Source organism: Piliocolobus tephrosceles, chromosome 20, assembly GCF_002776525.5.
Source record: "Piliocolobus tephrosceles isolate RC106 chromosome 20, ASM277652v3, whole genome shotgun sequence".
NCBI lineage: Eukaryota > Metazoa > Chordata > Mammalia > Primates > Cercopithecidae > Piliocolobus > Piliocolobus tephrosceles.
In genome coordinates this window covers 21,646,163-21,670,482 of record NC_045453.1, presented here as the reverse complement: position 1 = coordinate 21,670,482, position 24,320 = coordinate 21,646,163, and the positions used below count along the sequence as shown (strand labels likewise).

General features: G+C 42.8%; 1 protein-coding gene across 3 annotated transcripts in view; it reads right to left on the bottom strand.

Annotated features, from left to right (window-relative positions):
• ARFGEF2 (ADP ribosylation factor guanine nucleotide exchange factor 2) overlaps positions 1-24,320 on the bottom strand; it is a 114,092-nt gene that overhangs the window by 59,656 nt on the left and 30,116 nt on the right. For 2 of the 3 annotated variants that reach the window (XR_002727087.1, XM_023195315.2), the window contains exons 6-14: positions 24,074-24,308; positions 14,903-14,971; positions 12,825-12,976; positions 9,541-9,671; positions 7,782-8,016; positions 6,724-6,823; positions 5,865-6,004; positions 3,954-4,062; positions 2,636-2,819 (exon numbers count right to left, since the gene is read on the bottom strand). Coding sequence is in view for 2 of the 3 variants with exons in the window: in XM_023195315.2 (XP_023051083.1) it covers positions 2,636-2,819; positions 3,954-4,062; positions 5,865-6,004; positions 6,724-6,823; positions 7,782-8,016; positions 9,541-9,671; positions 12,825-12,976; positions 14,903-14,971; positions 24,074-24,308 (1,355 nt within the window). In the remaining variant the exon portion in view is untranslated. The remainder of the gene's footprint in view (positions 1-2,635; positions 2,820-3,953; positions 4,063-5,864; positions 6,005-6,723; positions 6,824-7,781; positions 8,017-9,540; positions 9,672-12,824; positions 12,977-14,902; positions 14,972-24,073; positions 24,309-24,320) is intronic. The other variant, XM_023195316.1, reaches the window with a different exon arrangement.

Sequence of the window (24,320 nt, the reverse complement as noted above, 5' to 3'; positions counted from 1 at the left end):
TACCGCCCAAGGTAATTTATAGATTCAATGCCATCCCCATCAAGCTACCAATGACTTTCTTCACAGAATTGGAAAAAACTACTTTAAAATTCACATGGAACCGAAAAAGAGCCCACATTGCCAAGACAATCCTAAGCAAAAAGAACAAAGCTGGAGGCATCACACTATCTGACTTCAAACTACACTACAAGGCTACAGTAACCAAAACAGTGTGGTATTGGTACCAAAACAAAGAGATAGACCAACTGAACAGAATAGAGGCCTCAGAAGTAACACCAACATCTACAGCCATCTGATCTTTGACAAACCTGACAAAAACAAGAAATGGGGAAAGGATTCCCTATTTAATAAATGGTGCTGGGAAAACTGGCCAGCCATATGTAGAAAGCTGAAACTGGATCCCTTCCTTACACCTTATACAAAAATTAATTCAAGATCGATTCAAGACTTAAATGTTACACCTAAAACCGTAAAAACCCTAGAAGAAAACCTAGGCAATACCATTCAGGACACAGGCATAGGCAAGGACTTCATGACTAAAACACCAAAAGCAATGGCAACAAAAGCCAAAATAGACAAATTGGATCTAATTAAACTGAAGAGCTTCTGCACAGCAAAATAAACTACCATCAGAGTGAACAGGCAACCTACAGAATGGGGGAAAATTCTTGCAATCTACCCATCTGACAAAGGGCTAATATCCAGAATCTACAAAGAACTTAAACAAATTTACAAGAAAAAAAACAAGCAACCCCATCAAAAAGTGGGCAAAGGATATGAACAGACACTTCACAAAAGAAGACATTTATGCAGCCAACAGACACGTGAAAAAATGCTCATCATCACTGGTCATCAGAGAAATGCAAATCCAAATCACAATGAGATACCATCTCACACCAGTTAGAATGGCAATCATTAACAAGTCAGGAAACAACAGATGCTGGAGAGGATGTGGAGAAATAGGAACACTTTTACACTGTTGGTGGGAGTGTAAACTAGTCCAACCACTGTGGAAGACAGTGTGGTGACTCCTCAAGGATCTAGAACTAGAAATACCATTTGACCCAGTGATCCCATTACTGGGTATACACCCAAAGGATTATAAATCATGCTACTATAAAGACACACGCACACATATGTTTATTGCAGCACTATTCACAGTAGCAAAAACTTGGAACCAACCCAAATGTCTATCAATGATGGACTGGATTAAGAAAATGTGGCACAGGCCAGGCGCGGTGGCTCAAGCCTGTAATCCCAGCACTTTGGGAGGCCGAGACGGGCGGATCACAAGGTCAGGAGATCGAGACCATCCTGGCTAACACAGTGAAACCCCGTCTCTACTAAAAAATGCAAAAAACTAGCCGGGGGAGGTGGCGGGCGCCTGCAGTCCCAGCTACTCGGGAGGCTGAGGCAGGAGAATGGCGCAAACCCGGAAGGCGGAGCTTGCAGTGAGCTGAGATCCGGCCACAGCACTCCAGCCTGGGTGACAGAGCGAGACTCCGTCTCAAAAAAAAAAAGAAAATGTGGCACATATACACCATGGAATACTATGCATCTATAAGCAAGGATGAGTTCATGTCCTTTGCAGGGACATGGATGAAGCTGGAAACCATCATTCTGAGCAAACAATCACAAGGACAGAAAACCAAACACTGCATGTTTTCACTGATAGGTGGGTACTGAACAACAAGAACACTTGGACATAGGGCGGGGAATATCACACGTGGGGGGCCTGTCGTTGGGTGGGGCGCAGGGGGAGGGACAGCATTAGAAATACCTAATGTAAATGATGAGTTAATGGGTGCAGCAAACCAACATGGCATATGTATACCTATGTAACAAACCTGCAAGTTGTGCATATATACCCTAGAACTTAAAATATAAGAAAATAAAATAACACACCTAAAAAAAAAAAAATAAAACAAATAAGACAAACGGTAATTTTTTGCTAAGTTGAAATTTTTCATAATATATAGTTGGAAAAAAATGCACCAATGGTGATTTCCTCAGGCAGTAATTTTTTTGACACAGAGTCTCACTCTGTTGCCCAGGCTGGAGTGCAGTGGCGCGATCTCAGCTCACTGCAAGCTTCCCCTCCTGGGTTCATGCCATTCTCCTGCCTCAGCCTCCTGAGTAGCTGGGACTATAGGCACCCACCACCACACCCAGCTAATTTTTTGTATTTTTAGTAGAGACGGGGTTTCACCGTGTTAGCCAGGACGGTCTCGATCTACTGATCCCGTGATCCGCCCACCTTGGCCTCCCAAAGTGCTGGGATTACAGGCATGAGCCACTGCGCCAGGCCATCTCAGGCAGTAATTTTATGAGTGATTTTTACATTATTACTTTATACTTTTCTGTATTTTCTAAATTGGTTTTATTATTTTCATTAGAAAGGGGGGAAAAAAGGCTGCATCAACCACACAAAGGTATTAAAACTTTCTCTGTCTCTGTGCACAGACACACACACATACGCTCATTCACTGATTGCCTGGCTCAATCAGGCTCAGCTACAAGTGCCAGCATCAGCGTTTTTGTAAACAGGCATTTCCTTTTTAGGAATCAGTCCCAGGTTCCCAGAGAAAATATGGCTTTGCTAGAATCCCTGCTAGTTAACAGTAGCCACACTCACAGCTCGATGCCGTGTTCGATGATTTCTTTTTGTTGCTTGATGACCTCAAATTGCTCGGGGTCATCCTGAACAGTTGTCTGGGTCCCTGAGGACACTGTGGACTCCATGGATGTCACACTACACCGTCTCGCCATGTCAAGGCCTTTCCCATCCCCCATTTCCTGATCCGTGAGCCTCTCCTGACCTACAGAGAAGTAAAAGTAAAGGAAGCCAAATAAGCAGGTGGGGGACAGACATAGCTGAGCTAGGTCTGGCTGCATGGCTCCCTTTCCCAGACCTGTAATAGCAACAAGTCTATACCATAAAGATTATAAGCATGAAACTTTAGTATCAGATATTTTACTTAAAAACTTGTTTCCTCATGGAACTTGATGAGCTAATTCTTTTTTTTTTTTTTTGAGACGGAGTCTCGCACTGTCGCCCTGGCTGGAGTGCAGCGGCACAATCTCGGCTCACTGCAACCTCCGCCTCGCAGGTTCAAGTGATTCTCCTGCCTCAGCCTCCAGAGTAGCTGGGATTACAGGCGCCCACCACCATACCCGGCTAATTTTTTGTATTTTTAGTAGAGACAGGGTTTCACTATGTTGGTCAGGCTGGTCTTCAATGCCTGATCTCGTGTTCCACCACCCTCGGCCTCCCAAAGTGCTGGGGTTACAGGCATGAGCCACCACGCCCGGCCTTGATGAGCTAATTCTAAAATTCACATGAAAGCGTAAAAAAGGCAAAATAACGAGCAAGACAACTTAAAGAACAATGAATAGGAGGACTTGCCCTACAAGATAACAAAAACAAGTGTGGTGTTGGTGTTAAAACAGACAAACAGAACAGAATAGAAAATCTAGAAAGAAGGCCAGGCACAATGGCTCACATCTGTAATCCCAGTGCTTTGGGAGGCTGAGGTGGGAGGATCGCTTGAGCCCAGGAGTTTAAGGCTGCAGTGAGCTACAACTGCACCACTGTACTCCAGCCTGGGTAATGGAAAGAGACCCCGTCTCTTTAAAAAAATTAAAATTCCAGAAACAGACTTACATACATAGGAACATTTGGTATATCATAAAGGTGATGCTTTGAATCAGTGAGGGAATGTGCAACTATTAAAAAGGCACTGGAGCAACTGGTTCTGCATTTGAAACAATGAAGTTACAGCATAACTTCACACAACTCCAGATGCATTAAAAAGCAGAACTTTCAAAATAATACAGGTATTTAGCAAACTAAAAAGGCTCTTTCAATTCTAAAACAACTATACTAAGACAACTGTTCCCAGCAGTCACAGGAGCCTATTATGAATGGAGGTATGGCAGCAATGCTGTCTCACCGAGGCTGGTCTGGTGATTGGGATTCACATACAGGTCTTTGCTCCACTCCACCATGCACTTGAGAATGGACACGAGACACTCCAGGCCTTTCTTCCTCAGGCTGAGCTCCTAAGGGACGAAGTGACACAGGAAAGAGACTTAAGAGAAAAACGAAGAGAACAGACATCTACGAGGCTTTCTCGGACCCCAGTGAGGCTATGAGATAAATCACTGACAGTCAGTGCTATTAAGGATGAAACAAACCCAGAGCTAAGAAGTGACAAGTATCAAGGATACACTGCGAAAACCCTGGACATCTCTAAAGATGCTCATTATAAACACCCCAGCAGCAAAAATATGGGACATGGTTTTCCTAAAATGAACGATGTTATTTGGATTTTCAAAAGAAGTTTTCGGCCGGGTGCAGTGGCTCAAGCCTGTAATCCCAGCACTTTGGGAGGCCGAGATGGGCGGATCACGAGGTCAGGAGATCGAGACCATCCTGGCTAACATGGTGAAACCCCGTCTCTACTAAAAATACAAAAAACTAGCCGGGCGAGGTGGCGGGCGCCTGTAGTCCCAGCTACTCGGGAGGCTGAGGCAGGAGAATGGCGTAAACCCGGGAGGCGGAGCTTGCAGTGAGCTGAGATCCGGCCACTGCACTCCAGCCCCGGGCGACAGAGCAAGACTCCGTCTCAAAAAAAAACAAAAAAAAAAAAACAAAAGAGTTTTCATTCACTGCTTGTGCGATTAAAAAAATTTTTTTTAAATTTTATTATTATTTTTTAATAACAAGGTCTTGGCCAGGCGCTGTGGTTCACGCCTGTAATCCTAGCACTTTGGGAGGCTGAGGCAGGGGGATCACCCAAGGTAAGGAGTTCAAGACCAGCCTGGACAAGATGGTGAAATCCCGTCTCTACTAAAAAGACAAAAACAGGCCAGGTGTGGTGGCAGCCACCTGTAATCCATGCCACTCGGGAGGCTGAGGCAGGAGAATCACTTGAACCTGGGAGGTGGACGTTGCAGTGAGCTGAGATCGTGCCACTGCACTCCAGCCTGGGTGACAGAGCAAGATTCTGTCTCAAAAAAAAAAAAAAAAAAAAAAAATCACACACAAATAACAAGGTCTTAACCAGTGACTCTGAAAAAAAGGAGAAAAGAACCTTGAATTATGCTGCAAGTGACTCTGGATACAACGTATCCCCTAAACACCCACAAATGCATTCCATTTTAAGGCTCACCCTTTAAGTAAATAAAAATACTGATTTTCAAAAATAAATAGCATTCTTAAATAACAAGTTGAATATGAGTTGATCATCTAAAAAAACTGCAAATATTTTAGATTCAAAACAGCATCTCGGACAGCACAGATCTCTGTGATTCTAATGACAACCATGACCATCTTTTAGGAAAAATGCCCATACACCAACATTCCACACATAATTCCAGGGAGGTCGGAGACCCTCTGACCAGTTCATTCAGAAACCTAGAGTTAAGCATCCTATTTTCTTTGTAGGTGCTCTAATAAGGTATTCTGCTACTAGCCAATCTCCTTTGCCTCTATTGCAGACTGGATCCTGTTTTCCATGCTATCTTTGGAAGGGTGACTGAGAATGAATTTGCTTCCTATGGGTCTCAGCTCAAAGGTCACCTTCTAAGGGATACTACCCTAATGACTCCATTAAGAATTACAGCACCCCACATCCAGCACTTCCTCTCTGCCGTCCCTGCTTTATTCTTCTCTGCAGACCTTATGATCATCTGAACTGACTTCTTTCATGTCGTTTTATGATGGCAGGAAATGTGTGAATACGTATGCCTGCTTTGTTCACTGCTATATCAAGGACAGTGCCTGGCATGTGGTGGCACTCAATAAATGTTTTTTGGAATGAATAAACTTTAATATAATTGAGTGTCCACAGTGTTTTTACCTGCAAAGGTGTCATTCCCAGCTCATGTCCACTTCTTCCCTGAGCAATTTTGGATAAATCATTTACAAGGCGCTCGAAAATGTTAGCAGCATTTAAATCACAGTCGTAGTTGACATAAATATCCACAACACACTGGGCATCTTGGAAAATAACATACAAGTATCAGAAATACTGATCAAATAGCAGTTATGTTTTCTTATCAAACAAGATGTTGCCAACAAATTTCCCCAGTGAATTACAGACTCCAGTGGCCGCATCTCACTCAGGAAACACATGTCGGAAGTACTAGGAAGCTGGCAGAGAGGAGGTTGTTTTCAGGCCCGCTTCTGAACAAACTGAAATCTCAGGCAGTTCATTCCAACCGTCCAAGGTTCACTTCTCTCATCAAGGAAGGGGCTAACAATTGCCTGATCCACCTCTTAAAGTTGTGTCACTCTTACAAAAATACATTTGATGCCAGACAAGCAGGATGCTTACTTTGAGGCCACACAATTGTATAGTATAAGGTAAATCCACATTTACCGTAGCACCCAATCAAAAATTGGCAGCACCAATATCTTAGGTCCTGTGATTAACAGTACTCAGCTTGTACGTAATGTAACCAAGTGTTCCAGTTTGACGAGATTAGGGGGTTTCTGGGACATGAGACTTAGTGCTAAAATCAGGAAGTCCTTGGCAAACCAGCCTGAGTTGGTCATCCTCTAAAAAAGGAGAGGTGGGACAGGACTAAGTTAGAATTAGCCTTCTATTTCCAATCCTTCTTTAAAACTCTAAAAGGAGGAGTTAAAAGTCTTAATCTAAGCTTTGGCAAATTAAAGCATCAAAAGTCCAGTGGATGAGTGTCCCCAGGAGAAAATACCTGCACAGATCCTCGTCAGAGTCTGAATGACCATCCACCTGTGCTCAAAAGAACTTGTTGATGTTTCTAAAATGTTCAAGAAAATTTCTTTGAAAAAGACCTATATGACATAAAGACAAAGGAGGACATTAATTAACAGTTTCAACCAGGGCTCAAAACCTCCAAAGTCTTCAGAAGCCAACCTGATCCTGCAGTAAGTAAAGCACCCTGGGCAGGAGAGTGGAGCGCCCGCCCGGCTGGGCAGCGTCAGGACCCTGGCCTTGGTGGGGACGGCTGGCAGGGTAGGGGCCATCAGGGGAGCTGCCAAGTGGAAATGCAGGACCCATGTTGTGACTTTTTGGAGAGAAACCAGAAATCTGGATTTTCATGTAAAATAGGATTTCTCAATTTGGCAACTAATCTAAATGATTTCAAACAATTTACAGACCAAAAGACATGTTTAGGGGGTGAGCCCAGCATACAGCCCATATCCTTTGGTTAAAATGAAAGGCACATAAGATCTGGGGGCAGTAACTTTTTTTTTTTTTTGAGACGGAGTCTCGCTCTGTTGCCCAGGCTGGAGTGCAGTGGCGCAGTCTCAGCTCACTGCAAGCTCTGCCTCCTGGGTTCATGCCATTCTCCTGCCTCAGCCTCCCAAGTAGCTGGGACTACAGGCGCCCGCCACCTCGCCCGGCTAATTTTTTTGTATTTTTAGTAAAAACAGGGTTTCACCATGTTAGCCAGGATGATCTTGATCTGACCTCATGATCTGCCCGCCTCAGCCTCCCAAAGTGCTGGGATTACAGGCATGAGCCACTGCGCCCAGCCTGAGGGCAGTAACTTTTTATAATACTCTCTTACTCATTTAAAAAGTTCTGATTTACTGGGGTGTCAGCTGATCAGTATGCCATTTACCCTCCCTGCCCCGGCCCACTCCTGAGTTCCGGATGGTAAGATATGAAACATTTTCACGAACCATTTTCCTAATGCTTAATGTATAATATTAGCAGCATTCTCAACACTGAGTATTATTATTAATAATAGTAAATAATCAAATGAAAAAACTTTGGAGTCCATACCTCTATCTGCATTTTTAAGTGCATTTTAAAGTTTGAAAGAAGAGTAAGAAAAATGGCAAGAGACAGCTCAAAGACATCAGGCACTGAAGAGACGCCGTTTTTGGACAAGGCCACACAGAGATATTGCTTGATTGCATTGATGAACATCTCGTGAGTCCTAAATACGGGGCCAGCATTTTGTAACACAGAGAGGAGCAGTTGCAGGGAAACCACCTTGGAACGCAGCTCATGGGATCTGGTAAAGAAAATGAAAAACCACAACAGTGCTAAAAGAAAAAATGTCAAACAGTATGTTTCTTGAGAAGGCCTTGCTCCTCTACCAATGAGCAGAAGTTTAAAGAATTAATAGCACCTAAATGTCAGGAGAATCAGGGCAGATGGCATGAGGTGGGTCCTTCTGGAATTGCAGGCCCTTTGAGAACAAGAGCTACCAATTTATTTTCGTCTCTCTCCATCACGAAGTAGAGAATACAGCAGGAGCAAAGTGTCAACTGATTCTGGAGAGCAGGTTCTACAACTGCACTGAGAGAATCAATGACTTTACATCACTTGTGGGAGGCTGAGACACCTGGCTCACCCTATCTTCACACACCATGAAGACGGTGCTCTTTATCCACCTACCTCACAGCCCTCCCTCCCCACTGCCCATCCCTGAGTTCAGGTATGGTAAGAAATGGTACATTTTCATGAACTATTTTCTTAACACTTATTTTTATTTTTTAAAATTTATTGTTGCTCTGTGGCCCAGGCTAGAGTTCAGTGACACGATCTCAGCTCATTGCAAGCTCTGCCTCCTGGGTTCAAGCGATTCTCTTGCCTCAGCCTCCTGAGTGGCTGGGATTACAGGTGCGTACCAGCACACCCAGCTAATTTTGTATTTTTAGTAGAGATGGGGTTTTGTCTTGTTGGCCAGGCTGGTTTCAAACTCCTGGCCTCAAGTGATCCACCCACTTTGGCCTCCCAGAGTGTTGGGATTATAGGCGTGAGCCACCACACCCGGCCTATTTTCCTAATACCTATCATAGTATTAGCAGCATTCACAATAGATGAATTGAAGATTATTATTAATGACTAATGACAGGAATGATAGTGACAATTTATAAAGTACAAGGCCCCATGCTCAGGACAACACTGATATTTCATTTAATCAATCCTGTAAGATGATTTTCCATATTCCCATTTTTCAGATGAGGCTTGGTAAGTCATATAACAAAGGAACTGCTCTCAGGTGGAGGATCCAAGATCTAAATGCAGCTCTTTCTGGCTCTGAAGCCTTTGCTTTCTTCACTACACAGCACTGACATCCTTGCAGTAGTTTGTTTACTACAAAGAAATGTTTGGCTTCCTGTGTCCCAATCTGGGGCTTAGATCTGTATCAATGAAGCAGAGGTTTTCAAATACAACAGGGAACTGAGGTTTGCAGGTATCCTGTCCCTCCCCACCCCACATCAGGAGATTCAATCCACTAGCTAGTAAAAATGTGCTTTTTATGTGTTCAACAAACAGACTGTTTTTAGCATCCATATGCCAAGAAAAGCAAAACTGGGCAAAATCTTGGTTGGTGGGGATACAGAGACAATTCAATATGAAAGGACTATAGAGACTGCATGAGTCTGAAAAGTTGTAAAACCATTCCTGCACTTACACTGACAAAGAGACACAACACTGAAACTTCTTGGAACAAGGGGAGTGTGAAACACAGTACCATGTGCTGCTGGATCATTGGATTGAAGATGGCCAAGAACTGCTGTCTGCTTACTTTGGGTCTGGAGGGCCTTCACCAAGGGGCTTCATGGACAGCTTGCACAGGGAGCGGAACACAAGGAAGGCATCCTTCTGTAGAACGTGGGAGAACCTGGCAGCCACTTGATGTCCTTGTGCATCCGATTCCTAGGATTAGAAACAAACATTAGCAGGGTGTCCGTGGCGCGCACCTGTAGTCCCAGCTCCTCCGGAGGCTGAGGCAGGAGGATCCATTGAGCCCAAGAGGTCAAGGCTGCAATAAGCCATGTGGCACTGCTGCACTCCACTCTGGGGAACATAGTAAGACCGTATCTCAAAAAATAAAAAGGGAGATGACAAAACAAAAGCATAACTCTTATCAAAAATAAGAAATGTAATTATCTCATGGAAATTAAAATTCTTCTATTTAATAGGGAGACGAGGGACGTGGGGGAGGGGAGGATATGACAAAATAGGAGCTATGGAGGAGCCATCACAGCAATTCTACAACCTTGTTCCTTGTTCTTCAGAGTTGGTATGGGTGGTTTAAAATGAAACATGATCAAAAGTTAAGCTGTAAAAAAACCAAAACTAATACAGGTAATTATATTAGCTTGGGTAAGAAAGGTAGTTCTAAGAATACTATTGTAAGCCAGGTGCAATGGCTCACGCCTGTAATCCCAACACTTTGGGAGGCCAAGGCAGGCAGATCACTTGAAGTCAGGAGTTCCAGACCAACTTGGCCAACATGGTGAAACCTCGTCTCTACTAATCCCAGCTTCTTGGGAGGCTAAGACAGGAGAATCGCTTGAACCTGGGAGGTAAAGGTTGCAGTGAGCCAAGATCGCGGCATTGCACTCCAGCCTGGGTGACCAAAAAAAAAAAGTAAAAAAAAGAATACTGTTGCAGCTATTGCACGATAAATGGGTAACAAAGGATAGGTATTACAAAATAAACTTTTTTCACCTAAAAAAAGGTAAATTACATTTAAAAACAAAACATAAAAATAAAATTTTTTGGCCAGACACAGTGGCTCACGCCTGTAATCCCAGCACTTTGGAAGGCCGAGGTGGGCAGATCACAAGGTTGGGAGATCGAGACCATCCTGACTAAGATGGTGAAACCTCGTCTCTACTAAAAATACAAAAAATTAGCTGAGAGTGGTGGTGGGCGCCTGTAGTCCCAGCTACTCAGGAGGCTGAGGCAGGAGAATGGCGTGAACCCGGGAAGCAGAGCTTGCAGTGAGCCGAGATTGCGCCACTGCACTCTAGCCTGGGCAACAGAGTGAGACTGCATCTCAAAAAAAATAAATAAATAATTTTTAACATATAATAAAGATTAATATCCCCCACATATAAAAGTTCTTATAATTCTTATAATTCATTAAGGAAATATGAAAACCTTCCTCCCATATGAAAAAAAACATGGATAAGCAATGTACCAATAAATGCAAATGATAAAGAAACATAAGTGACCTTATTACTCATCATTAGGGTAGGAGCTTTCTCCTATCAGACTAGCAAAGATTCGAATAAAGGCTGCTGCCTAGTTTTAATGAGAGAATGGGAAAATGGGTATTGAGAGATTAAAGGTGGTCAGAGATTCAAGCAGTACCTTCCCAGAAGACTGACTTGGTGTTAAGGATCAAAAGCCTTAAAACTTCCAACTCCCACTCTCTTTCATTCATTTACTTATGAGACATGATTTCACTACATTTATTTATTTATTTATGAGATGGGGTCTCGCTATGTTCCCCTGGCTGGACTTCTGGGCTCAAGAGATCCTCCAGCCTCAGCCTCCTGAGTACCTGGGAATACAGAAGCATGCTATTACACTCAGCTAAAACTTCTAACTCTTGAACCATCAATACTACTCGCAGGAATTTACTCCTAAGAAGGAATTAAGAGTTATCTATAAGGATATTCATTATAGAAGCATTTCCTGTGATAAAACAGGAATAATCTAAAAACGCAATAGGGAATTGGTTAATAGATTACAGTGATCCATACAGAGTTTCACATGGCCATTAAAAATTTTTGTTAGTTCTACATACACTGATAGGGGAAGATGCCCACCACATAGTGTTGAGTAAACAAAGCAAACTGCCACTTATTATATAACATGAGTCCCTTGTATAGATTTAAGTGCATCCTCAAGGGGGTTAAAAAACAAATAAACAAAAACAAACAAAAAAACCACCTTATTCTGGTCGGATGCAGTGGTTCATGCCTGTAAACCCAGCACTTTGGGAAGCTGAGGTGAGCAGATTGCTTGAGCCCAGTTCAAGATCACCCTGGGCAACATAGTGAGACCTTGTCTCTACAAATAATAATAAAAAATTAGCCAGGTACAGTGGTGCATGCCTGTAGCCCCAGATACTCAGGGGGCTGAGGCGGCAGGATCATTTGAGCCCAGGAAGTGAAGGCTGCAGTGAGTCGAGACCACACCACTGCACTCCAGCCTAGGTGAAAATGAGATTCTGTCTCAAATAAACAACAACAACAAACCCTTATTCTTTTTATGTACAAAGCAGAGATATACATGTAGCATATGGATATCCAGTTTACTGGTAGCATTACAACTTAATGGGGGATGATGATTAGGAAAAAATGTCTACAAAGTTTTCTTGGAGGAAGGAGCAATAATGAAAAAGGTTGAGAAACACTGGTAAAAAGACAAAGAAAGTGGGGTCTTGAGGGACAGTCACATCATATTACTTCCTATTTTGAATGCTTATATTTAATTTTAAAGCAATTTTTAAGAGAACAATAAGGCTACTAAAAAGAATAATGTGGCGGACATATCTATGGGCCCGAGAGAATGTTCATAATATAAATTGTTTAAAAAGCAGGTTGCAACACAGGATACACACTGTATTATTTTATTTAAGTGGAAAAATATGTGAGATGGAGAAAAATCTAGAAGGATATAGGTAAGATGTTAACAAGGGCAATCTATGGGTTATGGATGGCTTTCCTATACATACTGACTTTTCAATACAGAGAAGGAAAGACAGGTAACTATATATTTTATTTTCCTATAATGAATGTATACTATTTTGAGAGAGAAGAAAAATGGCAAGAAATTTAAGTGTTAAAAGTCTGAGTAAACAGGGTTTAATAATGATGTTATATACCAAGCAACATTAGCACATTCTAAGAACTAAACCTGCTAATACAAAGAGTATTGGCCCAGAACTGTGTGACTAATAAATGAATAGGGCTTGCTTATTTTAGTTGCTTCTTTTGAGGAAAGATTTTCTTCTGCATTTTTTGAAAAAGTAAAAATGGCAATGAGTCCAGAGGATGATCACCAACATACCAGATTATCTGCTGATGACAAGGACTGCCGGTCATCGGCTATTCCATTGGTCTGTGAGTTTTCATCAACTCCTGGGGGAATAGCACATTCCTGACACTCCAGTTCACCTAGAACTCTCTCAGGTTCTGTCAGACCATGCTTTTCCGCTGCTTCTTAAAACACAAATACAAAGTCATAGCCAAATTAGTACTGTACTTACCCTAAAAGGCTGCTTGACACAAAGAAGTTATTCGTGAACCTCCCAGCTGTTGTTTTTTCCCCTTTTCCTGTGCCACCAGCCCATGACCGACATAATCCTGGAAAAGCCTTGGCCAAAGTGATGCTTAAGCTTTATGAGTGTTTGTTATCCGCAGCCCCATTGCCAGGGCCACAGCAATATACAATTCTCTCCAGATCAATGGTGCCTCCAGAATTGTGTAACGCAGCAGCCCTGCCCACCCCCATTCACTTTTGAAAAAGATTAGAAGCAGCTAAACATGAAAGGTACAGATTTTTTTAAAGTACCATTAATAAAGGAATTAGAGAAGAGTCAGTTATGACAGAAAACCTTAGTCAGAGAAAAAATGTAAATCTAAGCTTCTTGGCAGCCATATGAAAAAAGGGAAATAATTAAAATAAAGAATTAAATAGATTTCATCATTTAAAGAAGGAAAGCATATCTGATGATCAGCAGAGCAATGAAACTCTAAGAAAACTTTATAATGTGGTTCTTTATATACACATAAGGGATATGAAACAATGAGAACAATTTTCAATAACAGCTTTACAAAGCATATTTCATTCAGTAAATATTTATCAAGTGCCTATTATGTGCCAGGCTCTGCAGTAGTGGCTGGAGGACACAAAGTAAACAAGACAAACATCCATTACCTGATGACTTCTTGTATAGACCCCAGAAACAAATCTAAAGGTATGAAATAAAACTTTTCTATTTTACAGGCATTTCTATAAGAAGTTAAATAAATAATAGAATATGTATATAGCTTTGTGGTACCTTAACAAAAAGATAGGGCTTAGAAAAGTGGCTTTCAAATCTTGACCTCTGTAAGAAATTAATTTATAAAATTGTATCCCAGTATAGACACGTGCACATAAATAACTGAAACACATTTCATGAAACAATACTTCACATTATATGTGATACAGTCAGATCATTTGTACTGTTTCATTTTACTCTCTTTCATTTAAAAAAAAAAAAGCTGATTAAAACCCACTAAGATTTTGATTTCCAGAAATATTAATGGTTTATTGGCATTGGAACAAAATGTTCAGCATACACCCACTGACCTGAGATTCTGGGCAGAAACCATACCATGAGGCAGTTATGAATGAAGCCTAACAAACTAAAGCTTCCCCGTACACCTGATATCTGCTGACAAGTGGACTGTCCCCTTGACACATCAATGGCTGGCCATGAAAATTCAGCTCCAATGGACATGGATCTCAGGGCTCCAGCCCACTTCTAGAAAAACCTGGACATCCCCTAATCTACAAGGCATATGGAATGGCCCTCTGCATCTCTATGTGGAGCATCTAAGCCTAACACAGTCAGACAATGTTTCTTTTTTTTGAGATGGAGTCTTGCTCTGCCACCCAGGCTGAAGTGCAGTGGCGTGATCTCGGCTCACTGCAACCTCTACCTTCCAGGTTCAAGCAATTCTGCCGCCTCAGCCTCCCAAACAGCTGGGACTACAGGTGCGCGTCACCATGCCCAGCTACTTTTTGTATTTTTAGTAGAGATGGGGTTTCACCATATTGGCCAGGCTGGTCTCGAATTCCTGACCTCGTGATCCGCCCGCCTTGGACTCCCAAAGTGCTGGGATTACAGGTGTGAGGCACCGTGCCCCGCCCAGACTATGTTTCTTAAACCCAATCCAAATGAGACTAAAATCAGTCAGTAAAAACAAGTCATTTTTGAATCCCATATAAAAGATGGGCAGATGTGGGAAGATTCAGGTTCCATGAGCTCCACGAGTTCTTAGGGCAGGGGAGAGGAAACTCCACCACTAAAACATTTTGCTGAGGACTTTTTGGAGGAATGAGGGAAGAGGAAAGGCTGGGTTGTCCTTGGTTCTTACCTTTAATGGCAGATGTGACTACATCTTCCAAGATGTCCTTCACCACCTCCTGGGCTCCGTCATCAGTCCCTACACACACATCCAAATATACAAAACACACATGGGCATTTCCAGGAAAAACAAAGGAGGAAGGGGAGATTATGGGGAGTTACATTTCAGAAGGCAAAGGGTGCAAATAAGTTCTCCCCAAGGCCAAATCTGATTGTGCCAATGAAGGACAACTTCCTTGAAATCGGGAAACTTAGGCAGCATCTGTTCTGCTTTTGAGGTTCTCTTTGTGGAACACTAAAACCCCACTGGCTTATACTACTCTCTTCCTCCCTAAGTCCCAGTGGCTCGGCCCAGGGCCCTCCCCAACACCCCCAACTTGGAGGCAAGAGCTCAATTTTATTCAGCTAGGGTTCCTGGTAGAACAAATGGAGCTTTCTCTTGTGCCTTAGCCTCGGGGACCAACGAGCCTTGGTAAACGACATGCCTTCTGCTGCTCTGCCTTCCCACATTGTAAACCCAGAATCTGGCATGAGATTTCCAATGTGATAGTTAAGGATTTATTCAACTTTTATGAAATTATTCTGTAATATGCTAACCGTTTAAGTAGAAGAGGTTCGGTATCTCTTATTTTTTTTTTTCTTCAGAAAACTAGTTCTAGGAAAGAGTTTATATAAACAGCTCTTGACTAGATGTTTAGAAGTAAACATTACTTTTTTTTTTTTTTTTTTTGAGACAGAGTTTTGCTCTCTTGCCCAGGCTGGAGTGCAATGGCACCATCCCAGCTTACTGCAACCTCCGCCTCCTTGGCTCAAGCAATCCTCCCACCTCACCATGCCCGGCTAATTTTCGTAGTTTTAGTAGAGACAAGATTTCTCTATGGTGCCTAGGCTGGTCTTGAACTCCTGAGCTCAAGTGATCCACCCACCTTGGCCTCCCAAAGTGCTGGGATTACAAGCATGAGACATTGCACCTGGCCGAACGTTACTCATTTATAAAACATCACGTTGACCAAAAAAGCCATCACCTTAAAAAAGCAAAACTAAAATAATCCTTTGACTGTGTATTAATGAGAATTTTTAACCCAGCCACCATTTTTGTGAGTTCTATGCTTGATCTACAAGGTCCTGGAGGGCAGTGCTAAATATTTTCATTTCCATTGGGCACTTAACACCCTGGAACTATCTACGTGGCAAAGTAAATTCGTGTGGGAAATATTGATGTTATAAGCTTTTCCTAGAAGGCAAAGGGAACTTGAAGTTAGAAAACCCCAGAAACAGTCACAATCCGCTAAACTCACTTCTTATCTAAAAAGGATGATTTAGACTAGATCACTGTTACTCAAACTTTAGTCATTCTCAAACCACCTTCATAACTTTTGCCACATTCATGCACCACCATAATATTATATATTATTATGTATTTTAAATATACTGTTATGCGCCACATAACAACACCTGGTCAATGAGGAACCACATATACAATAGTGGTCCCAGAAGACTACCAGTGGAGCTGAAAAATTCCTATTGCCTAGCGACATCACAGCTGTTGTTATGTCGCAGCACAACTTATTACTTATATTTGTGGTGATGCTGGTGTGAACAAACCTGTGCTACTAGTCATATAAAAGAATAGTACATGCAATTCTGTATAATACATAATAATTAGTAATAAACCAGTGTGTTATTAGTTTATGTATTTACTATAATATACTTCTTTTTTTTTTTTTTGTGAGAGAGAGTCTCAATCTGTTGCCCAGGCTGGAGTGCAGTGACACGATCTTGGCTCACTGCAACCTCCGCCTCCCAGGTTCAAGCGATTCTCTTGCCTCAGCCTCCCGAGTAACTGGGATTACAGACCTGTGCCACCACGCCTGGCTAATTTTTGTACTTTTAGTAGAGACGGAGTTTTGCCATGTTGGCCAGGCTGGCCTACAACTCCTGACCTCAACTGATCTGCCTGCCTCAGCCTCCCAAAGTGTTGGGATTACAGGCGTGAGCCACTGTGCTCAGCCTATACTATACTCTTTAATGTCATTGCCTTCTACTTATTTAAAAAAGAAAAAGTTAACTGTAAAAAAGTCTCAGGCAGGTTCAGGAAGCATTCCAGCAGCAAGTATTGTTATTATAGGAGATACCAACTCCATGTATGTTACTGCCGCTGAAGACCTTCCAGGGGACAAGATGTGGAGGTGGAAGACAGTGACATGAATAATCCTGACCATGTGTAGGCCTAGGCTAATCTGTGTGTTTTGTGGCTTAGTTTTTAACAAAAATATTTTAAAAGTTTTAAAAACCTAAAAATTTAAGAAATAGAAAAAAAAGTTTATGGAATAAGAATATAAAGAAAAAACATTTTTGTGCATCTGTGCCATGTGTTTGTTTTAAACTAGGTGCTATTACAAGAGCCAAAAGTTAAAAAAAAAAAGTTTATGAAGTAAAAGTGTTACAGTAAGCTAAAATTAATTTATTATTGAATAAAGAAAATTATTATTATTATTTTTTGAGATGGAGTCTCGCTCTGTCGCCAGGCTTGAGCGCAGTGGCACAATCTCAGCTCTCTGCAACCTCCACCTCCCAGGCTCAAGCAATTCTCCTGCTTCAGCCTCCTGAGTAGCTGGGACTACGGACTACAGGTGTGCGCCACCACACCCGGCTAATTTTTGTATTTTTAGTAGTGACGGGGTTTTACCATGTTGGCCAGGATGGTCTCAATTTCAACCTCGTGATCCAACTGCCTCGGCCTCCCAAAATGCTGGGATTACAGGCGTGAGCTACTGCGCCTGGCCAGAAAATTAATTTTATAGGCTGGGCACAGTGGCTCATGCCTATAATCCCAGCACTTCAGGAGGCCAAGGCGGGTGGATCACCTGAGGTCAGGAGTTCAAGACCAGCCTGGTCAACAACAGAAACCTAGTCTCTACCAAAAATACAAAAATTAGTCAGGCGTGGTAGTGGGCACCTGTAATCCCAGCTACTCGGAAGGCTGAGGCAGGAGAATCACATGAACCTGGGAGGTGGAGATTGCAGTGAGCAGAGATCGTGCCACTGCACTCCAGCCTGGACGACAAGAGAAAAACTCCGTCTCCAAAAAAAAAAGAAAGAAAGAAAGAAAAAAAATTATTTTTATAAATTTAAGGTAGCCTAAGTGTTTATGAAGCCTGCAGTGGGATATGGTCATGTCCTAGGCCTTCACATTCACTCACTGCTCACTTACTGACTCACTCAGAGTAACTTCCAGTCCTTCACGCTCCATCCATGGTAAGTGCCCTATACAGGTATATCAGTTTTTATCTTTTATACTGCATTTTGACTGAACTTTATCAAATCCTTACCACTGTGTTACCAATGCATATAGTATTCAACAGAGTAACACGGTGTACAGGTTTATAGCCTAGAGGTGAAACTGTCTATGACCCATTTCTCAGAACATAACCCTGTTGTTAAGCAATGCATGACGGCAAGTATTTACTAGTGCTCTTTAAGTTAACTCACCCTAAGCAATAAAATTCACAAAATAACAGTTTTCATATATTAGTTACATTTTCTGAATGCATATTAAAATAAATGACCTTTAAAATATAAAACGTTCTGGTGGGGCATGATGGTTCATGCCTGTAATCCCAGCACTTTGGGAGACTGAGGTGGGGAGGATCACTTGAGCTCAGGAGTTTGAGACTAGCTTGGACAACACAGCAAAACCCCATTTCTACAAAAAGTATAAAAATTAGCAGGGCGTGGTGGCACACACCTGTAGTCCCGGCTCCTCGGGAGGCTGAGACAGGAGGATCACTTGAGCCTGAGAAGCAGAGGTTGCAGTGATTTGAGATTGCACCACTGCACTCCAGCCTGCGTGACAGAGTGAGACCCTGTCGGAAGGAAGGAAGGAAGGAAGGAAGGAAGGAAGGGAGGGAGGGAGGGAGGGAGGGAGGGAGGGAGGGAAGGGTTCACTTACACGACATCTCACCTCTTATAATTTGGTAAACATGACTAGATATTTCTAAGTTCCTTTTCCAGTCCCAGCCTTCTCTGATGCTATGATATTAATAAAAGTATGGTGACAGTTTCCAATCTGTATCATACATTCCAAAGTACACAGCACCTCATTTACATTCAACACCCAAGAAATATCAATTCATTTTATCAGAGAAGTTACAGGCTCAGTGAGTTAGACCAGAGGCTATAAAGTGGTGACTGGTAAGTACCTCTGCCTGTACATATGTATTGCTTAGCCTATCTGCTGCTTTTCAAAACTTTTGAATTAGCTGCCAACATTTAAAAACCACGAGACTACTCACAAAAACCAGAATGGGCTTCTATTTAAAAAACCCAACTCTGTGGCAACACTGGGCCACAACTAGCTGGAACCAGGTGAAGCTGCCCTCTTCAGCCAGGGCACGAGCTCACCTGATACCCTATTGCCTCAGTCCTCACCACTCCCAATCATCTCCCTTCCCCTGGGGCCAAATGTGAGGCACCATCACACTTGGACCAGTGTTGTTAGTACACAGTAAGCAGGAAAGTAACATGTCTGTCAAGAGCAAATAGGAGGCTGACTGGGCAGGGTGTTTTAAGAACATCAGAGAAAAAAATGTTCCCTTGTAGAAGTGAATTCAGCATGGTGATTAACAGCAAGGGCTCTGGAGCCTGCATGTCTGATCCAGGTCCCTGCTCTGCCACTGCCCACTGTGGAGACTTAAGTTACTTAACCTCCCAAAGCCTCAGTTTCCTTACCAGTAAACAAAGCCCTGTGAGAATGATACAAAAAAAGCATTTAAAACAGTACCTGAAAAAAGTGAGCTCTCAAATGCTACTTTTTATTAGGCCTGTGTGTTTATATGTAGGTGCTTGTCCTCATGATAGAAGCCTACTCATTTCTGTCACCTGCCTGGCCCTGCAGACTAAATCCATAATGAAAATTTCCAACGAATCACACTGCAAGTAGTTTCAGTTAGTTAAAACCTTCACTATCTTTCATTCCTAAGGAGAAAAACAAAATTCCACGTCAGCACGGATCTCCTCTTTCCCTCATGGCAGTTTTTCCATTTAAACAGCATCAAGAGCAACATTTTTTGGAGGGATAGAGTATATAACTCATATTCCTTAATAGGCAGGATCCATAATAGTACTTATGCAAAATCAAAACATTCTCAGGCCAGGAAGGGCTAAGGAGAGTCAGAGAGCCCGAACACTGGCAGAAGGTTCCTGAAGAGGGAGCTGCTAAGGAAAAATCCCAATAGAGGCTCCAAAGCAGAAGACTCCACCCAGTAACCGTGGACTGCCTCCCTTGCTGACATGACAGCCCTGGAGAGGTCTCAGAAGAGGCTTTTCTGGATGTTGTGATAACCACTACTAAGTACGTTGTATCGAAGTTTCAAGCATGCTGTGAAAGTGTTCGATAAGCAAATCAAATCAAATCTTTGAAAGGTACAAAGAATCTACTCAAAAAACACAGGTTCTGCTGGTTCCCTGGGATGTCACCACCATTACTGATTAGGCACCAGACCCTACCTATTTCAGACTCTGTCCTGAAGCAAAATAAGAGGGCCACCTTGACTAGGTTCACATAGGAGAAACCTTGCTGCCATTCCCTCTCTAGCCAGCTGGAGAACACTCTGTGGTAGGCACTGCCAGTTCCCTAACTCATATCCTTCTTAACAGATCCTGAATTTTGTTTTGGGAGGGAATGTGCCTACATTTCTCAGCCTTTCTTGCAGAAAGGGTGATCATGTGATGAAGTTATAGTCAATGAGGGGTAAGCGTAAGTTATCAGGGGTGGCAACAAGCTCCAGAAAACTCCTCTTTAGAGGAGTGACTCAGCTGGCAGAGTTCTTTAGTCCTACCTCTTCCTCTTTCTTCCTACCCGGAAGAAAGAACAAAACGACAGGATCCTGAGCCATAGATGACCCTAAGGATAGAAGTCACATGCTAAGAATAATGAGGAAAAAATGGGAGGAGTCTGAGTTCTCTGTCCAGTTAAATAGGGAGCATGAGGGATGGTGAGGAGGTAAGATTCATTCAATCAACAAACTGAGTGTCTACGTGTCCCGCACAGTTCCAGGCATTTGGAACATATAGCTGTCTAAAACAAAGATCCTGGTTGGGCGTGCTGGATCATGCCTGTAAACCCATCACTTTGGGAGGCCGAGATGGGTGGATCACCTGAGGTCAGGAGTTCGAGATCAGCCTGGCCAACATGGTAAAACTCTGTTTCTACTAAAAAATACAAAATTAGCCAGACGTGGTGGTGTGAGCCTGTGGTCCCAGCTACTCAGGAGGCTGAGGCAGGGGAATCACTTGAACCTGGGAGGCAGAGGTTGCAGTGAGCCAAGATCTCACCACTGCACTACAGCCTGGGCGAGAGAGCGAGACTCAATCTCAAAAAAAAAAAAAAAAATGCAAAAGGTGAGCTAAGAAATCCACAAACACACAGGTAATTCTACATAGTATCTGTAAAAATGTACACACACTGATGTCTGATGTTGGGAGTTAAAAGTCAGAATCCTAAAAACAAACTTTAACTCCTGGCCTCAAGTAATCCGCCTGCCTTGGCCTCACAAAGTGCTGGGATTGGAGGCATGAGCCACCACAGATGTTCAGGTCTACTGATGAATTATCTACATCTATACAAATAACATGGGAAGCAAATTATCCCAGGAAGGCTGTGGTGGGGGGTTCCCAGTTAATTAAATGGGAAAACATTATGTTGAATGCCGAGTCAGCAGTACAGTGAGTGTCCATTACGGTTAGCTATGTGATGGTGATTACTACAGGACAGTCTGTGGGAGAGGCCCATGGTTGTGTCCAACATCCGCGCACTGTAGTAATACGTAAAAATAATAGCCACAGAGGCACTAGAGCTCAGGCCTTTCACTGGTACTTGAGGCCTGGACTCCAGCCCCGGGTACTTGTCCCTCTTGTCTGCCTTGTTCAACTCCCTCTTCTGAAGGACCTGTTCTTTCTTTAGAGCCTAGTCCTGAGAACTGGAAGTCCATTTGCTCCTTTAAGATTGATTGACTGATTTAGAGATGGGGTGTTTATTTATTTAGAGACACGGTCTTGCTTTGTTGCCCAGGCTGGAGCACAGAAAGCTATTCACAGACACACTGCAGCCTCAAACTCCTGACCTCAAGTGATCCTCTTGCCTCAACCTCCCAAGTAACTGGGAATACAGATGTGTGACATGGCGCCCAGTCCACTTGTTCTTTTTAAAAGTAACAGCACACCTCCATTCTGATCCACTATTTGCAGATCTGGGGTTTGCTTCTCCCAGGCAATCTGATTCCCACGTTCCTGTAAAAATCTCATAGGATGCACCAAGTATTGGCCACAAAATCCACAGCAACATGCTAACTGCAAATTATTTTCTCTTTGTTAGAACAGAACTTCAAGTTACTGTGTTTCTGCAAAACTGTATTCTAGCAATAACGTTTTCTCCCCATTCATTCAAAAAATGTATTTGCTCAATGTCTACTGCGTGTGCCAGGCACCATTCTAGGTGTTGGGAATATGGTGGTGAGCAGGGCAGCCTAGGCTTCAGTTCAGGAACAAGTGAACAGAACCCTTCAGTAATTTCAACTATTGTAAGTACTATGGAAAAAATAAAAGATAATGGGACAGATATGTTGAGGAGCTACAGAAGTTGAACAGGGAAGCCTCTCTCAGTCTGAACTGAGAGACCTGAAGATACAGGGGGTTCAGAGGCAGGGAAGGGACAGTAAGTGCAAAGGCACTCAGGCAGAAACAAGGACAGCCTTTCGATAACCAGAAAGGACACCTGTTAATTGTGTAGCAAAAAAGAGAAAGAGAGGTATAAGCTATGAGGACAGGGCATAGATTTCAGTCAGAATGGCACAGGATGGGGAATTACCAAAGGGGTTTGAGCAGGGGTCATGTTCTAATTCACGCTTTTAAGAGATCACTTTGGCTGCTGTACAGAAAATGGGCTAAAGTGGAAGCACTTTTATGCAGCTCAGAGAGACTTGGTTTTATATCTGCACAGCTATGCTTATTACAGTGCATTTAAATATTAACATTTATTGACTGATTATACCTTAATAAGGGTTACAGTAAAAACCTGGTCCTTTTCCTAGAGAGTTACAAAGGCAAAGATGACAACAGATACAGAGGGTGGGCCAGGGGATTCTGAGCACCTTCCTTAGGACTCTCGACAGCAGCAGTAAGTAGATGGCAACTCCGCGCTCACCCTGAGACAAACACCATTCTTGGTGGCAATTTTTTCTTTTGTGCTTTCCTTGAGTAAACAAATACCGAACAACATTCCAGCAACAACACTTGGTCTGTTCTCATGTACATCAAGCAGTCTGTTAAATTATAAAGGAATAAAACCTGCTCAAATATGTGCACTCCAGTAGGGAACATACTACCAACAGAAATCATTATTAGCAATGTGGCTGAAGAAGAAATTAGATCAGTTATGAAGACAGGTCAGATATTTTGTATAGAACAACCTGCTTGAGTGAAGAAGCATCTGACAGAATCACTTGGGAAAGGAAATTCCTGAAAAAATACCAATTTTGGATCTGGTTCCTACAAACTGCCCAGAGAGAGATATGAACAGTTAGAAGTATCATAACAACTCAATCCCGTATTTCATTTACTTTAAGAATATAATCAGGGGTCGGTTAGCCTCTCACTTAAAAACCCAACAAAAACAAGTGATGTACATGGTCACCAGAAGAAGAAAACAAAGCTATCTGAGCATGTCTATCCGTCCATCCACCGGCTACCTTCTGGCTCCTTCCACGGATATCTATGAGTGGCTACTGCCAGGCACTCGGCAAGGCGTGGAGATCCAGTGTAGACATGAGGATCAAAGCCCTTGTCCTCCAGTGGACACTGAGTAACTAATCACCCAATCAATTAACTACTGAAAGGTAAGTGTCCCAACCTGAACCTGCTGCACTGAGGGTGAAATGAAGAAGTAGCAGCTAGATACATTCCAGTACTAGTTAGAGAAAACAGCACAGCAGACAACGGGACACTCGATATCATGCCTTGCTGGTTGTGTTCCCTAAGAGAAAAGCAAAGGGAAAGGCCCAGAAAGAGACAAGCTGTTATCAGAGGTTTCCTACAGATGTTATGACATATGCTTCCTCCGCCTCTCACACAGGCTGATTCCCTCTCACACTTGGAAAAAGAGCCATACCGTATCAGCCCGTACCTGACAGTGATGAGCCTCTTTCTCTGGGCGCGTCTCCATTTTCTGTGCTTACTGTCCCAGAATCACTCCCGGCATGTTCACCGTTGGTTAAATCTGTTCTTTCGGGAGTTGTTGGTTTGCTTTGTGCCTGACTGTGCTTCAAACGAACGAACTTTGGGGATACTGCTGCAGCTTGGATCACAGGGGACTGGGGTTTTGACTGGATTGGTTTTTCCAGTTCTCTGGCCTCCTGCAACTAAAAGGCAAC